Source organism: Equus przewalskii, chromosome 14, assembly GCF_037783145.1.
Source record: "Equus przewalskii isolate Varuska chromosome 14, EquPr2, whole genome shotgun sequence".
Lineage (NCBI taxonomy): Eukaryota > Metazoa > Chordata > Mammalia > Perissodactyla > Equidae > Equus > Equus przewalskii.
Window position 1 is genome coordinate 69372394 of NC_091844.1, and position 13950 is coordinate 69386343.

At 50.2% G+C, this 13950-nt stretch overlaps 1 protein-coding gene across 4 annotated transcripts; it reads left to right on the forward strand.

The window, feature by feature from the left end:
- Positions 1-489: 489 nt before the first annotated feature.
- ADGRF3 (adhesion G protein-coupled receptor F3) lies at positions 490-11048 on the forward strand. Of its 4 annotated transcripts, none has more exons than XM_070573079.1 (14): positions 490-663; positions 1641-1701; positions 2105-2245; positions 2734-2907; positions 3379-3591; positions 4135-4344; positions 4870-4977; positions 5157-5353; positions 5757-5936; positions 6776-8158; positions 8970-9011; positions 9100-9162; positions 9597-9652; positions 10255-11048. In XM_070573079.1, exons 1-14 carry the CDS (start codon positions 580-582, stop codon positions 10292-10294), a joined length of 2952 nt encoding a protein of 983 aa, XP_070429180.1. In that variant the 5' UTR covers positions 490-579; the 3' UTR covers positions 10295-11048. The 4 variants fall into 4 exon arrangements, with proteins under 4 accessions (XP_070429180.1, XP_070429181.1, XP_070429182.1 ...); XM_070573080.1 differs by having other exon boundaries at positions 10500-11048; XM_070573081.1 differs by lacking the exon at positions 3379-3591.
- The last annotated feature ends 2902 nt before the right edge of the window (positions 11049-13950 follow it).

Here is a 13950-nt window from a genome sequence, read left to right on the forward strand (position 1 = left end):
CTTCTTAGACAGCCTGATTTATTTTCTTTGTGGTTTCTGGGTTTTGTGTCTTGCTTAGAAAAAACTTCCTCACTTCAAAATTATTTTGTGAAATTCTTTGATAATTTCTCCTGGCATTTTCCCAGATTCTTCGTTACATTTAAGACTCGAGCTGATCTGGAAATTATTTTAGGATAACAATTAGCTCTAATGTTTGTCTTTTCTAACCTTGACTCTGATGATCCAGCTTCCGGGGAGTTCTTGAATAATCCAGATCCTTGTAGACATGACAAAACCTGGTTTATCAATATATTGCCAGTTGTGACCTAGGACCCATAAGTCCTCTCCTGCTCTCTGAGTCCTTTGTCTGGACCCCAGGGGGACCCTGGGCAGACTCCTCTCATTGGGGCAGGAGGCCTCACTGGGGCAGGATGCCCATTGGTCACGGGCTGCAGCACTTCCTCTAAATTCGGCCCTGGCTCCCTCCCACCCCGCCCTCCCATCCCATCTGTGCATGTGGGCATGGCCCTACCAGCTCCTCTCTGAGGGAATTTGCATCATGCTGCAGCAGGAGGACTCCTGAGGACTGCTTCGCTGGCCATGGTCGGTTCGGCTGCCCCCGTGCTACTCCTGGCCGTGACTCTCCCCTTGGTGGGATCACCAGGCGCCAGAGCATCTCAACCTGTGAGTTAAGCCTGCGGTGAGGACCCAGGGACGGTCTGCAGAGCCAGTGGTCAGGGCCTCTGGGTGTGAGGGGCAGCAAGATGTGGGATGAAAGGACAGGAGGAGGGGAAAGGGCTGGCGGGAGAGGAGGTAATGTACAGAGGAAGGAGACTAGTGTTACAGGATTTCTGAGAGTTCAGTCTTATTTTCCAGGGTGTGGGGATGGCTTTGTTTATTTGAGTCCCTGTGAGTTCCAATGATACCTTCTGCACTTTGGATAATGGCTCTTCTGATCAAGCTTGCAGTTTAAAAATGAGAAGAAAAACTTTCCAGATTTGGGAACCATTGGTGTTGAAGACAGGAGAGATTCTGAGGAAAGGCAGCTGAGTCTAGATTAGTACTTTCTGATCTCTCTTTTCTCCTATGTGAATAGTTCTATCTCTATCAATATCCTTATCAATATCAATATCTGTTTTTAGATAGATATCCACACACACATGCAATTTTGAGAGAGGAAGGAGTTGGTGAGGAAATAATTTACAGGAACCAGAGACTAAGGGAAGATGCTGCCTTCTGCTCACCCTCGTGGCAAGTCCTATTGAGGGAATACAGTCCCCAAGCTTCTGTTACCCCCCCAGCTCTGCCCAGCCCTCCCTGCTGGAGCTCCAGGCCCAGCCATTTCAATTACCCTAGAGGCCCAGGGACAGGTAAATTCAGGAAGGAATTAAGCAAAGCATGTTGACTTTCCAGGGTGTGCCTGGTTCTGGGTTCAGGTGGGATTTGCAGCCCTGGCCTGCACCCCTGGCACCTCCTGCCGGAAGCCTGCTTTACCCTCGTGATGTGCCCCCTTAACTCCAGGTAAAAAGAGGAACTTCAAAGAGAATGAGTCAGTCCAGGTTAGCCAGACTGGGCCTGAGCTGCTTGAGGAAGAGGGCATCCCTGGGGGAAAGCCAGGGTCAGCCTCTCCTCAGAGGTCTCTCCTCTGCGCTCTGTTCCAGGGACAGAGTCAGGCAGGAGGGGAGTCTGGGCAGCAACTGGACCAAGAGAGTGAAGCAGGTGGTGAGTAGATGGACAGGAGGAGGAGGGAGGGGCAGAAAGAAAAGACTGGGAGAGACCACAGCGAGGTGGGAGCAGTAAAGAGAGAGGACTGGATCTGGCTCTGGTCAGGCAGGTCCATGCACCAGTTCTGGAGCTGTGAGGCCTTGAGAAGATCATTCGTCTTTGAGAGCCTCATCTATAAAACAGGGTTGTTGGGAGGGTGACATGAAGCAGTGTGTCTGAATGCTCCACAGCTGGGAGAGTTATTACCTTCCTGAGCCCTGTCTGTGCCTGGGTGGGCTGTGGGGGACGGGGCATTCTGCTCCAGGTTCCTGGCAGTGACCAGCTAGGCGTGGGAGGCAAAAGGGGACCGGCCCATGGCCTCGCTGCCTCTCCTCTCCACCTGTCCCCTCTGCTCCTGTAGAATCAGTCCTGGTCTCGGTCTATGTACAGCTGGACTTTTCAAATGAGACGTGGCCAGCAGCACTCTCCAGGACCCAGACTTTCCCCACTGCCTCGCCTACCTCTTCCCCAAGATCCCTCCTGGGCCTTAGCCTCACAACAGGTAGGGGAAATTCTACTGATCCTTGCCTCTCAGTGGCTCTTACACCACTTGTGTGGGAAGGGGGCTCGGAGCGGAGGGCACATGGGCTTCCCAGGCCTCCTGCAGCCAGCTCGCCCGAGATGCTCTGAGCCCCTCCCTAGTTCCTGGAGGGTCTACATGGCCTGGCTCCTTCCTCACCTCCCCACCAGACAGACCCCTCCCTTCCTGCTCCATGTCCCCGTCTTCTAAACAGAGGGCCCAAGGGGCAGACCAGGGTGGGCCAGGACTTGTCCACCCTGACTCCTGATGCCCCGCACAGCCTCCGCTGCTTTGAACCCTGGCTAAGGAAGCAGTTTCTTATGGGTGGGTGTGAAGGAGGGACCTGTGACTTTGGGATTGTTCCAGGTACCCAGCCTAGAGCCTCTCAGGCACCAGGCAGTTGTCTATCCTGCCTACCTGGCTTTCTCAGACAGCCTGCCCACTTCTCATTTCTCTTCCCTCTGTCACAGACTGTAATGTCAACCACGATGGGTGTACCTATTGTGCTTGCCTCTCTGGGTACCAGTGGAACACCAGTGTCTACTCCCATCACCATCCTTGCCAAACCCCCCACGACCACCAACCTTGTGGCTGTCTTGTCTTCAGCCCTACTGAAGCCGGGTACTGCCAGTTACTGCCACCTGGTAAGGAGAGTTGAGAACTTGGAAACCAATGGCCCCAAGTGAAAGAAACACTCTCTGTGGTTTTTTCCTCTCTGATCCCTGTATTTCTGCCGGCTGGCCCAAGACCAGTGGGTCCTCTGGGTGGGAGAAAAGGCCAGCCATCATAGCAGATCACGGGCTCTGAGCTGGGGACCTGAGTAGGGAGATTAATGAACAACAGGGCTCCAGAGACATATAGCCAAGGACAGAAAGTTCCCTTCATGGGGGAGGGGAAGTCATAGGCCAAAAAGTTTCCCTGTTTGGTTCCCAATGACAGATGGAGTCTTCCAGGCTAGAAGCCACATTCATCCAGGGACAAAACAAAACAAAAAATGCTAGGTGGGGAGGGGGTGAGGAGGAAGGGACTTTAGAAGATGGGGAAGGAGTGAGAGCTCAGGAGCCTCAAGGGCCATGAGTTCCTGTTCCTGTCTCCTGTCTCCTGCCGCCCTGCAGTCCCCCAGACTCGGAGCCTGAGCTCCCGGACGCCTGGCAACAAGCCAAACCTGATTCTCCTTATGAGCCACGAGACCACCAACCTGAACTGGTTCCTGTGGCGCCCAAGGACCCCCAGACCCTACCCCCTGCAGCCAGGGATGCATGTGTCCCTGACCTCTAGCCAGGGCCAGGCTGTGCTCAGCATCTTCAACATCTCCCACAAATGGGCAGGTAGCCAGCCTGGCCTCTCTCTTCTTCTCTCTCCTCGCCTTCCCTTCTTCCTGTCTTTTTTCTCTCCTCATCTCCACTTCTTGCTCCTCCCTCTCTTCTCCTTCCTTCTTCTCTTCTCTTCTTTTCCCTTTTCATCTTTCCATTTATTCATTCTGGGGAAACAAAGGCTAAGAGACCCACTGATGTGAGAAATTATAATGGGAGAATGCTGAAAATATGGTGTCCATTTTGACTGAGAACAGATGTGTATTTTTCTTCAAGATGTTGAAATGGCAGGCGGTGGAGCAGGAGGGGCATCTCCTGGAGGCAGAGGGGTTCACCTTAGAATTCGTGGCTACGGCTAATAAAAAAGGGTCAGAAGCCTCTTCTCTGGATCTCTTCTTCCTTCTAGAAATCCATTTAGGGGTGGGGATCTCTCTTGCTGGGATTAAGCAGAGTCTGGACCAAAATGTGGACTAGGCTGTGGCTTGGGAAGCAGCAGAGATCCTGTGGCAGAGGTGGGGGCCAGCGGAGCCGGGAGGTGCAGCAAGTGTGTGTCTGCAGGTGAGTACATGCGCTGCTTTGAGGCCCAGGGACTCAGGTGGGAGCTATACCAGGTTGCCAGGGTGTCCCTGCAGGTGACAGACGTGGCTCAGCTTCCAGACCAGCTCTCCATTGCCTGTGCCACCTCCCCTGGCTTCCAGCTGAGCTGCTGCATCCCCAGCACACGCGCAGCCTACACGGCTTCCTGGAGCCCCAGAGAGGGCAGCGAAGGTATGGAAAGGCGCTGGCTGCCAGGGGTCAGGGGAGAGGGGGCAGCTGGTCTCCAGGCCACTAACTCTCCAGCTCACAGGAAGCAGAGGCTGCAATTTGATCTGGGAGTTCAGGGTCCAAGTCCAACACTGTTTTTACCCCAATTCTATTGATACAGCAATAACTACATGTGTGCAGATAACTTTTGCAAAATTCTCTCGTCTATACAATCTCCTTGAACTCACACAATACACTCTGTAAGGTTCGCTCAATGATCGGCCCCAGTTTACAAATGAGGAAAATGTGGCTTCAAGTCCCGGAGCTAATTAGACACCCCTAGGGTGCCCTCCACCCAAGTCTAAGCCCCGCCTTCAGTAGTTTGATGCCCCCATACCACTCAGCTCTTCCCCATTGCGTCATCTGCTGTGAAATTGCTAGAAAGACTGAGATGGCACCCCTGGGTCCACTGGGCTCTAGGTCTATTCCTGGCCCAGTGGCTGTTCCCTTCTCTCTTCTCACCCTCGGTCTCCTTGCTCAACACATCAGGCTCCCAGTGCCAGCACCGCCCTGCCGCTGACACTGTGTACGCTTGTGACCTGTGGAGCCCAGGAGGGACTCCTCACAGGGGTCTCATCTCTGGCACCATCATCCAGGGTACGTGGGGCTTGGGATGCAGCTGGCCGCCCTCTCACCTGCTTGCTCTGGGAGCTCCTCCTCGACATTTCTCTGTGCTGGGCAACAGGGCCAGGCTCCAGAACCTGCACAAGTTTCTGCCCAAGGAAAGGCCCAGGCTAGATCGTGGTTGCTGAGCCTTCCCTGATATCATTCTTCAGGTGGAAACACCACCTGCCCTGAGGATTTCTCACTTGTTGCCTGGAATGTCACCAAGGCTGGCCATGTGGCACAGGTCCCGTGTCCCATGAACAAGACGGACATGGTGAAGAGGCCGTGTGGGCCTGACGGGGTCTGGGGACCCATCCACAGCAGCTGTATAGACCCAAGGCTCCAGGCCTTGCTTCATAAAGCCTGGGTAAATTTTCTGGCCCTGCCGCCCACGTGCCTCACCCTGCATGACCTACCCCTTCCTCAGTCAGGAATTAGAATTCTTCCTCCCTGAGGCCCAGCCCAAATGTTATTCAGCTTCTCTGAACTGGAGCCCTAGCAGAGCCAGGAAGTAGTGTGGGGGCCTTAGAATGGTCAGCACTCTCATGATGGGGAGTGTGCTATTTTCAAACCTTAATTAATAGCATCAAATGTCCATCCGACTAAGGTTGGTGTCATTTCCTTCCACATGGCTCACTCCCCTCTCTGCTTCCTGCTCCCCTGGGATGGGGTGTGGGTATGGGGAGGAAGGAGCTAGACAAGGGGAGGAGGTGGCCCCTCCCTCACGAGGACTCACCCATCATCCCCTCCTGCTATCTTGTCTGTCTCAGTGGCTGCAGGTAGGCCAGGGCCGGCCTGCTGAGGAGGTCCCAGAGATCCTGGCACAGCTGCCAGAGCAGGTGGTGGTGCTGAGCTCACCCGCTGACTTATTGGCAGTGCTGGGCACCATGAGATCCCTGGCCAAGGTGGTGGCAGAAGCCAGAATACATCTTAACCGAAGTGCCCTGGAGGTGAGATCTCTGAGCCACAGCAGAAGCCAGCTGGGCTGCTGGTGCTGGAAGCTCTTCCCCTCTCCGCACTTCTGTCCCTCTGACATCACCATGGGCTGTCAGATGGCAGATGTTTCTGGAGTTCCAGTGTCTGCTCCCTGGGTCCATCTCTCCTCTTGGGTACCAGTCTCCAAGGCCATGGAGTGGAGTGGAGAAGGCCCGATGCCAGGAACACATGGGAGGTCAAGGGAAGGCAGGAAGGGGTGTGACAACTTGAGTTCAGAGGCATTCATGCACTCACAGACATGACAATATGACGTGAATCCTCCCACATGCACACAAGATACCTACATGGAGATACTCAAACATACTTGGCTTTGCTGGACTCACCTAAACCCGTTCTCAGTATAAGCATCAGTTGGTGACCCTTATGTTGCAGCCGAAATGACAATCACATTATACCCCCTTCATGTCTGGGAATATATATTGCATGTGAGTGCACAGCCATGGATGTGGCACTCTACTTCAGAAAATTGTGCCCTCTACCACTGGGCACCATTCCTAGCTTTATAGATGTGTAGGGGTCAATGAATCAACTTCCTGGGTGGCCCCAAGGAAGGGACAGGGAAGAAGGGTTGGGGCTGGATGTGCATCAGGAGACCACATACTTGTTTAGCTTCCCATTCTTCTCATCTGGAAAGTCTTCCTTCATGGGCCTGTCTTCTTCTCCTCCTTTCTCCCAACCTTGGGTCTTGCACTAGACTTGAAAGGGTGGGATTTGGGGTCTACAGTTCCCAGTGCTCTGGCTCAGTGCCTTGGGCCCTAGGAGCTAGGGCTCACCTCTCTGTTGTGTGTTGCAGTCTTTCCTGAATACCACAGACAAGGTCCTAGACATGGACAACAGTTCTCTGTGGACCCTGGCCCAGGCCCAGCAGCCCTCGATGGGCTCAAATCTCCTGCTGGCTGTGGAAACCCTGGCACGCAGCCTGTGCCAGGAGGATCACCCCTTCTCCTTCAGCTTGCCCAGCGTGCAGATGCAAACTGAGCTCCTCGGACCCACATTTCCTTCTGACTACAGTGTCTCCTTCTCCACTCAGTCCCAACTGCAGGCACAGATTCTTGGGCACTCACTGGCCCCACTGGGCCATAATAGAACCAACATCAGTATCACCAGCTTGGTGCTACAAAAACTGGACCACCTTCTGCCCTCGAATTATGGACAAGGCCTGGGGGGCTCTCTCTATGCCACTCCTGGTCTGATCCTTGTCATCTCCATCATGGCAGGTGGCCAGGCCTTCAACCAGGGAGAGGTCATCATGAACTTTGGGGACATAGATGGCACCTCTCACTGTGTCTTCTGGGACCATAATCTCTTCCAGGGCAAAGGGGGCTGGTCGGATGAAGGGTGCCAGGTACAGGAAGCCAGTGCCAGCCCCACCACTCAGTGCATCTGCCAGCACCTCACTGCCTTCTCCATCCTCATGTCCCGACACAGGGTTCCAAAAAACCCCACCCTGGACCTGCTGGGTCAGGTGGGCTTGGGAGCCTCCATTCTGGCACTGCTTGTGTGCCTGGGCGTGTACAGGCTGGTGTGGAGAGTCGTGGTACGGAACAGAGTGGCCTACTTACGCCACGCAGCCTTGCTCAACACGGTGCTCTGCCTGCTGGCCGCAGACACGTGCTTCTTAGGAGCCGCCTTGCTTCCTCCAGGGCCCCGCAGCCCGCTCTGCCTGGCCACTGCCTTCCTCTCTCATTTCCTCTACCTGGCCACCTTTTTCTGGATGCTGGCTCAGTCCCTGATGTTGGCCCACCAGCTGCTCTTTGTCTTCCATCAGCTGTCCAAGCACCGAGTACTCTCCCTGATGGTGGTCCTCGGATACCTGTGCCCAATGGGGTTGGCAGTTATTGCCTTGGGCCTCTACCTACCGCAAGGGCAATACCTGGGGGAGGAAGAATGCTGGTTGGACAGGAAGGGAGTGGGGCTCTACACCTTCGTGGGGCCAGTGCTGACCATTGTGGGCGTGAACGGGTTGGTGCTAGCCATGGCTGTGCTGAAGTTGCTGAGACCTTCGCTGTCAGAGGGGCCCCAGGTGGAGAAGCGCCAAGCTCTTCTGGGGGTGATCAAAGCCCTGCTCATTCTCACACCCATCTTCGGCCTCACCTGGGGGCTGGGCCTGGCCACTCTGTTAGAGGAAGTCTCCATAGTCCCTCACTACATCTTCACGGTTCTCAACACCTTCCAGGTAGGTGAGAAGGTGGTGGTTGTGCTTTTTGCCGTTTTAGATGGTCTAAGTCACTGCCAGTCCCTTCTCAAGGAGGCATCACGGCGGAGCAGAAGAAACATAGTGTCGGGAATGTTAGAGGGCTTAGGTTTGGATCCCAGTTCCTCTGCTGACTAACTAGACAGCTTTGGACAAACCTCCCTGAGCTTTGGTTTTCTTTCTTTCTTTTTTTTTTTTTTTTCCTTTTTGCTTTCTTTTTTCCCCAAAGCCCCAGTACATAGTTGTATATCCTAGTTGTAGGTCATTCTAGTTCTTCTTCTTTTTTTTTAAAGATTTTATTTTTCCTTTTCCTCCCCAAAGCCCTCAGTACATAGTTGTGTATTTTCAGTTGTGGGTCCTTCTAGTTGTGGCATGTGGGACGCCACCTCAGCATGGCCTGATGAGTGGTGCTAGGTTCACGCCCCGGATCTGAAGCGGTGAACCTCGGGTTGCAGAAGCGGAGCGCAGGAACTTAACCACTTGGCCAAAGGGCTGGCCTCTGAGCGCTGGTTTTCTTATCTGTAAAATAATATCTGGTTTTGACAGCAAAGTCAGAGAATTGTCAGTACCCAATCCTTTGAAATTCATCCCCTCTGTAACCATAACAGTAAGAAAGCACCTCAAGTGGATCCTATGTGCCAAATAGTGCTAACGTACAGAAAACCTGGGATGAGAGCCCCAGGTTGGGAATTAGACAAGAGGACAGAGGTTGCAGGAAGAGGAGAGGAAATGAGTTGACTTTGGTTGGGTTCCCTCCTCCATGACTCACGTATCCCCATGTCCCTCTTTTCAGGGCGTCTTCATCTTATTGTTTGGCTGCCTTGTGGACAAGAAGGTGAGTCCGCCTGCCTAACCCCCGCCGGACTTGCAGTGTGCCAAGGCCAGGACTTCGCTGGCATAACTGCCGTTTACCCCTCCTGCAGGTGCAAGAGGCTTTACTTAAACGCTTCTGCCGCAGCCAAGCCCCCAGCTCCACCCTCTCCCTGGTAAGTCTCTGGCTTCCAATCCTCAGTTCTCCCCCTGAGAGCAGGTCAGAAGTAGATGTTCCACAGCCTTCCCCAGAGAAGGAGGGCACAGCTAGAAGCCGGGAGAAGACTGGGGTTGCGTTTTAGAATGAGCATGTTTCAGGTGCAAGCTCTCCTACCCTGGAGAAAGCAGCTCAGTCAGAGCCGTCAGAATCAGGTTCCTGGTTCATGATTACACCCCGGATTCCTAGTGACGCTCTCATCCTTGGTTTCTCCATCTGAAAATCTGCCTCCAGTTAGCATTTGCAGGGAAAGTTAGGATGGGAGCGCATGGGAGTCATGGGAGCTGAGAGCAGTGACTAGGATGACTGGAGGGTGGCTACAGATGGCCCAGCAAAGGAGAGCTGACAATAGTAACAATCGCCCTGCAATTGGGCCTTTCCATCCCTTGCTAGGTCCCAGATGAAACCTACATCCCGGAACACAGCAAAGGGAGAGGTGAAAACGGCAGGTGAGAGAGAATTAAGTTTTCTCAGGAGGAGTGTGAGCAGCTGGAGTGAGGATGAGTATAGCAAAGGGCTTTCTGGAAAAGCTCTGGATAGAAGGCCCCCTCCTCACAGACCTGTCCCAGCCCGAAGGGTGGAAAACAGACTTTTCCAGGGTAGACGTTTCCAGATGAGCTGGGGAAGGTGGACATGGCACAGCCTCTTCTATCGCTTTCCCAGAAAGCTGGAGGGGGTTTCACCACCACTAACCCTTGACTCAGTTCACTCTGAAAATTCCTTTTCACACTATCAAAGGGTTAATTATCCTGAAAATCCCTTGCTTTGAAGGAATTGCCCTTGGTGGGCTTGGTGTCCAGAAGGGAGGACAGCCTGCAGAGGTGGGGCAAAGTCTCCTTTCAAGAGCCCGGTGCTTCAGGGCCAGCTCTTTCACGAGGCAGAAGCTTTTGAGCTCCTGAGAACCCTTGTTCCTCCAAAGGAGTTGAGGACGTATGCCTGAATCCACCAGGATGGGCCCTGGCCCGTGCTCTGATCCCTTCCCCCTTCCCAGAGCTCAGCCCTCGGAGAGACAGGCGTCTGTTTCCATTAGTCACACTCCTTTCTCTTGCAGCTCACCTGTCGCCACCCCTACCCTATCCAGGCAAGAATAACATGAAAAACCGTCTAGCTAAAGCTGCCTGATGAATGAGCTGCCCTTGCTGTAAAAACAGATATCAAAATTCAAAACACTTGCAAGGAGAACTGTCTCAACCAGTTTTTTAACTAATCAGCAGTTCATGTGACAGATGTATTTGATAAAAATGGTTTCATTTTAACTATTCGCTTATTTATTCTCTGATTGTTTCTCCTCTACAGTTAGGAAGAAAGGATGCCTTAACTGACGGGAACTCTGATCTTGCAAACACTGAAGGTGAAGGGCAGAGTTTTGGTTTGTTTCTTTTCAAAGTTTAGGAAGAGGTGAAATTAATAGGTCTCTCTTTCTTTAAAAAAAATCAACAAAAAATGTAAGTGTCATAGACATGTGCATGTATACAAAAAGTGACATGAGCACGTTTGTAAGAATGCGTTATAAATTTTAAAGTAGAGTGAAAAGTACCACAGACTGACAAGAATTAAGGAGAAAAGATGACAAAACCAATGATATTCAAAAGTGGCAGGATCAAGCTAAGAGTAGATGTAGAGAAGAAATATTTAAGAAAAGCCTTTAGAGGACACCAAGACGTCTAGCTGAATTAACTTATAGAATCCACAAAAGGATGATGACAGAATTCTGAACAATTTTAAGACTAGATAAATGAAAAACTTCTGATGAATGAGTGTTTGCTAATTACAAAATTCATGGGCATTTTTCTAAGATGGAATGGGAATGCTTTCTGTTGAAATAAAAATGGATATGCTACCACATGCTGTTGAAAACATTTTTCTTATGAACACCATACTTTGACTTAGTGATTTGTGTGAATATTTTAATTGTGTATAAACTAGCCCAAATATTTCTCTAAAGGGATTCAATCATTCTTTCAACTAGAAGATACCAACTCACCAGGACAACTGCAATGTTTCTATGCCTCGTACTTGTTCCAGCCCCAGGGGAGGCAGGCAGCTACTGAACAGTGAAGACTTTGCCTTGCTGGTTTCCCCAGCAACAGAGTCATGTCTCAACTTCACTTTCACTTTGTTAATATTTACAGTCTTAATTTTTTTTTTTTGGAGGAAGATTAGCCCTGAGCTAACATCTGCCGCCAATTCTCCTCTTTTTTGCTGAGAAAGACTGGCCCTGAGCTAACGTCTGTGCCCATCTTCCTCTACTTTATATGTGGGACGCCTACCACAGCATGGCTTGACAAGTGGTGTGTAGGTCCACACCCCGGATCTGACCCAGCAAACTCTGGGCAGCCAAAGCAGAACGTGAGAACTTAACCACTGCACCACCAGGCCAGCCCCTACAGTCTTAATTTTTTTTAATTATAAAATTCTTTTTTTTTTGGCTAGCCCTGTGGCCAAGTGATTAAGTTCGTGTGCTCCGCTTCGGTGGCCCCAGGTCTCGCTGGTTCAGATCCTGGGTGCAGACATGGCACTGCTCATCAAACCATGCTGAAGCAGCATCCCACATACCACAACTAGAAGGACCCACAACTAAAAATACACAACTATGTACCAGGGGGCTTTGGGGAGAAAAATGAAAAATAAAATCTTTAAAAAAAATTATTTTTTTAATTCAAATAATCTACTTTCACTTTAAAAGCAGCAGAGACTCCTTTTCTGAGGATGCTTTTGTAGATGTCTATCTTTTTATTTTCCTTCTCAAATGATTGCACATACTCAGTGCATGCTCTGCTAAAAAACATACTTTGGAATTAATAAATGAAATGACATTAAGCCTTTGTCCACTTGGCTCTCACTGTTAAAAAAAAAAAAAAAGGACTGAAAAAGAAGGCTCTGGAGGTAAATATGAGAAAGTGAGATTCAGCAGCAATTCCATTGTTAAAAAGATGGCTTAAAGAAAGAAGCAGGCAAGTGAACAGATACATGTACCAAGGATCTGCCTTCCTATGTTTACACCCTCAAAAAAGAGGCTCTTGGTAAAACAAATGAGGATATGTCTGTACCAAGGAATGCTATGTGGTCATCAAAAATGATGATGTATAGCTCACTAGACCTACTGATGCTTAGGCTATATAGCTAAGTAAAACAAAGGCGTTCCAGAACACCTTCACACTGGGCAGTTTTGGTCCATCTGTCCATTCAAACATGTGTGCCTTGAAAATGAAAGGTGTCAAAATACTAACAGTGGGTATCTCTACTCGATGTTTCATTTTCTTCTCAGTCTATAAATATTGTTTGAATTTTTTTAAATGATCATGTATTTTTATATTAGAAAAAAATTAAATGATTTTGAAAAAGCTCCCCTGAACATTTTGCCTATTTAAAAATAGAAACTTGACAAGCAAAGAAACACAAACAATATACCTCTTGGAATTTAGGTTTGTACAGAAGGGTAGACTACATTAGGGGCTGCCGAGGAAGCTTTGAAGCCCCCATTTGGAGTTCTGCTTTGGGGATCAGTTCTAGTTGATCACTGACGGTCCTTGAAGCACGCAGGGGAAAAGGGGCTCCTAGCTGAGGTCACTGCAGCTACGAGTATCGCCAACATATCTAAATGCTGCTTCTCTTTCACAATAATGTATTTTTTCAGAGGAGTATTTCTACTATTTGTGTCCTTCCATCCTCACGTTCTCCCATTGCGTCTTAATCAATGGGCCCCCTTCACTGAAAAAGCAGAATACCCCAGTCCAGAGTCCCAAGCACAGGTCTCCCTGCTCGCCGTGAAAACCTTCATGAGCCGAAATGTCCCAAAACGAAGAAACAATTACCATTGATTTATATGGAAAATCTTTTGCGCATTCTCAGACCCCAAAAATAACCTACCAAAATAACTCAAGGTAAAGCACATGCCCACAGGCACAGCTCAAAGCTATGGCGGCTTGATGCTGAGACACTGAGTGTAGTTCCCAGGGAAGGAGCTTGGTGGCGCCACTCACACCTCACGTTGGGTGCTGCCTCTATTTTCACAAAACCAAAAATCCCCTTAGAATTTCTTTCCGGGGTGGTCCCGTGGCTGAGTGGTTGAGTTCGCATGCTCCTCTTGGGCGGCCCAGGGTTCCCCTGTTTGGGATCCTGGGCGCAGACATGGCACCGCTCCTCAGGCCGTGCTGAGGCGGCATCACACGTGCCACAACTAGAAGGACCCACAACTGAAATATGCAACTATGTACTGGGGGGATTTGGGGAAAAATAGCAGGAAAAAAAAAAAATTGGCAACAGTTGTTACCTCAGGTGCCAATCTTTAAAAAGAAAAAAGAATTTCTTTCAGTTAGTGAAAACAGGTACTAAAGTAGGCCTTTCATAAAAGAAGTGGCGTAAAGCAAACTTTCAGATAGCAGGGGATCCCTGTAAACCACAGAGGATCTAGGCAGATGGCCTCTGAGCCATCCATCAAAACCTGAGAAAGACGGGAAGACCCTGCTACCGCTTTTCACTCTTCAAGAACGACCGGAATTTGAGAGGCTTGAAGAAAATAAGCATAACTCAGAAAGAATGGGAGAGATGATAGGCTGAGAAGAATTAGGATTCTTCTCTTTGGAAAGATGGAAGCAAAGAGAGTAAGAATGCTTGTCTTTCGTTGGTTGCTGTAGCTTTAACACCTAGAATAGTCCTCAACACATAACAGGCACTCAATAAGTATTTGTTGAATGAATGAACTATGTAGACCGTAGGAAGAACATGAACTTTCACTCAAAATCAG

Excerpts from the sequence above, each read along its gene's own strand:
- ADGRF3 (XM_070573079.1), top strand. The coding sequence starts at position 580 with ATGGTCGGTTCGGCTGCCCCCGTGCTACTCCTGGCCGTGACTCTCCCC. Across the intron at positions 2,908-3,378 it reads CTGCCAGTTACTGCCACCTG|TCCCCCAGACTCGGAGCCTG; the intron begins GTAAGGAGAGTT and ends GCCGCCCTGCAG. Across the intron at positions 9,653-10,254 it reads GGGAGAGGTGAAAACGGCAG|CTCACCTGTCGCCACCCCTA; the intron begins GTGAGAGAGAAT and ends TTTCTCTTGCAG.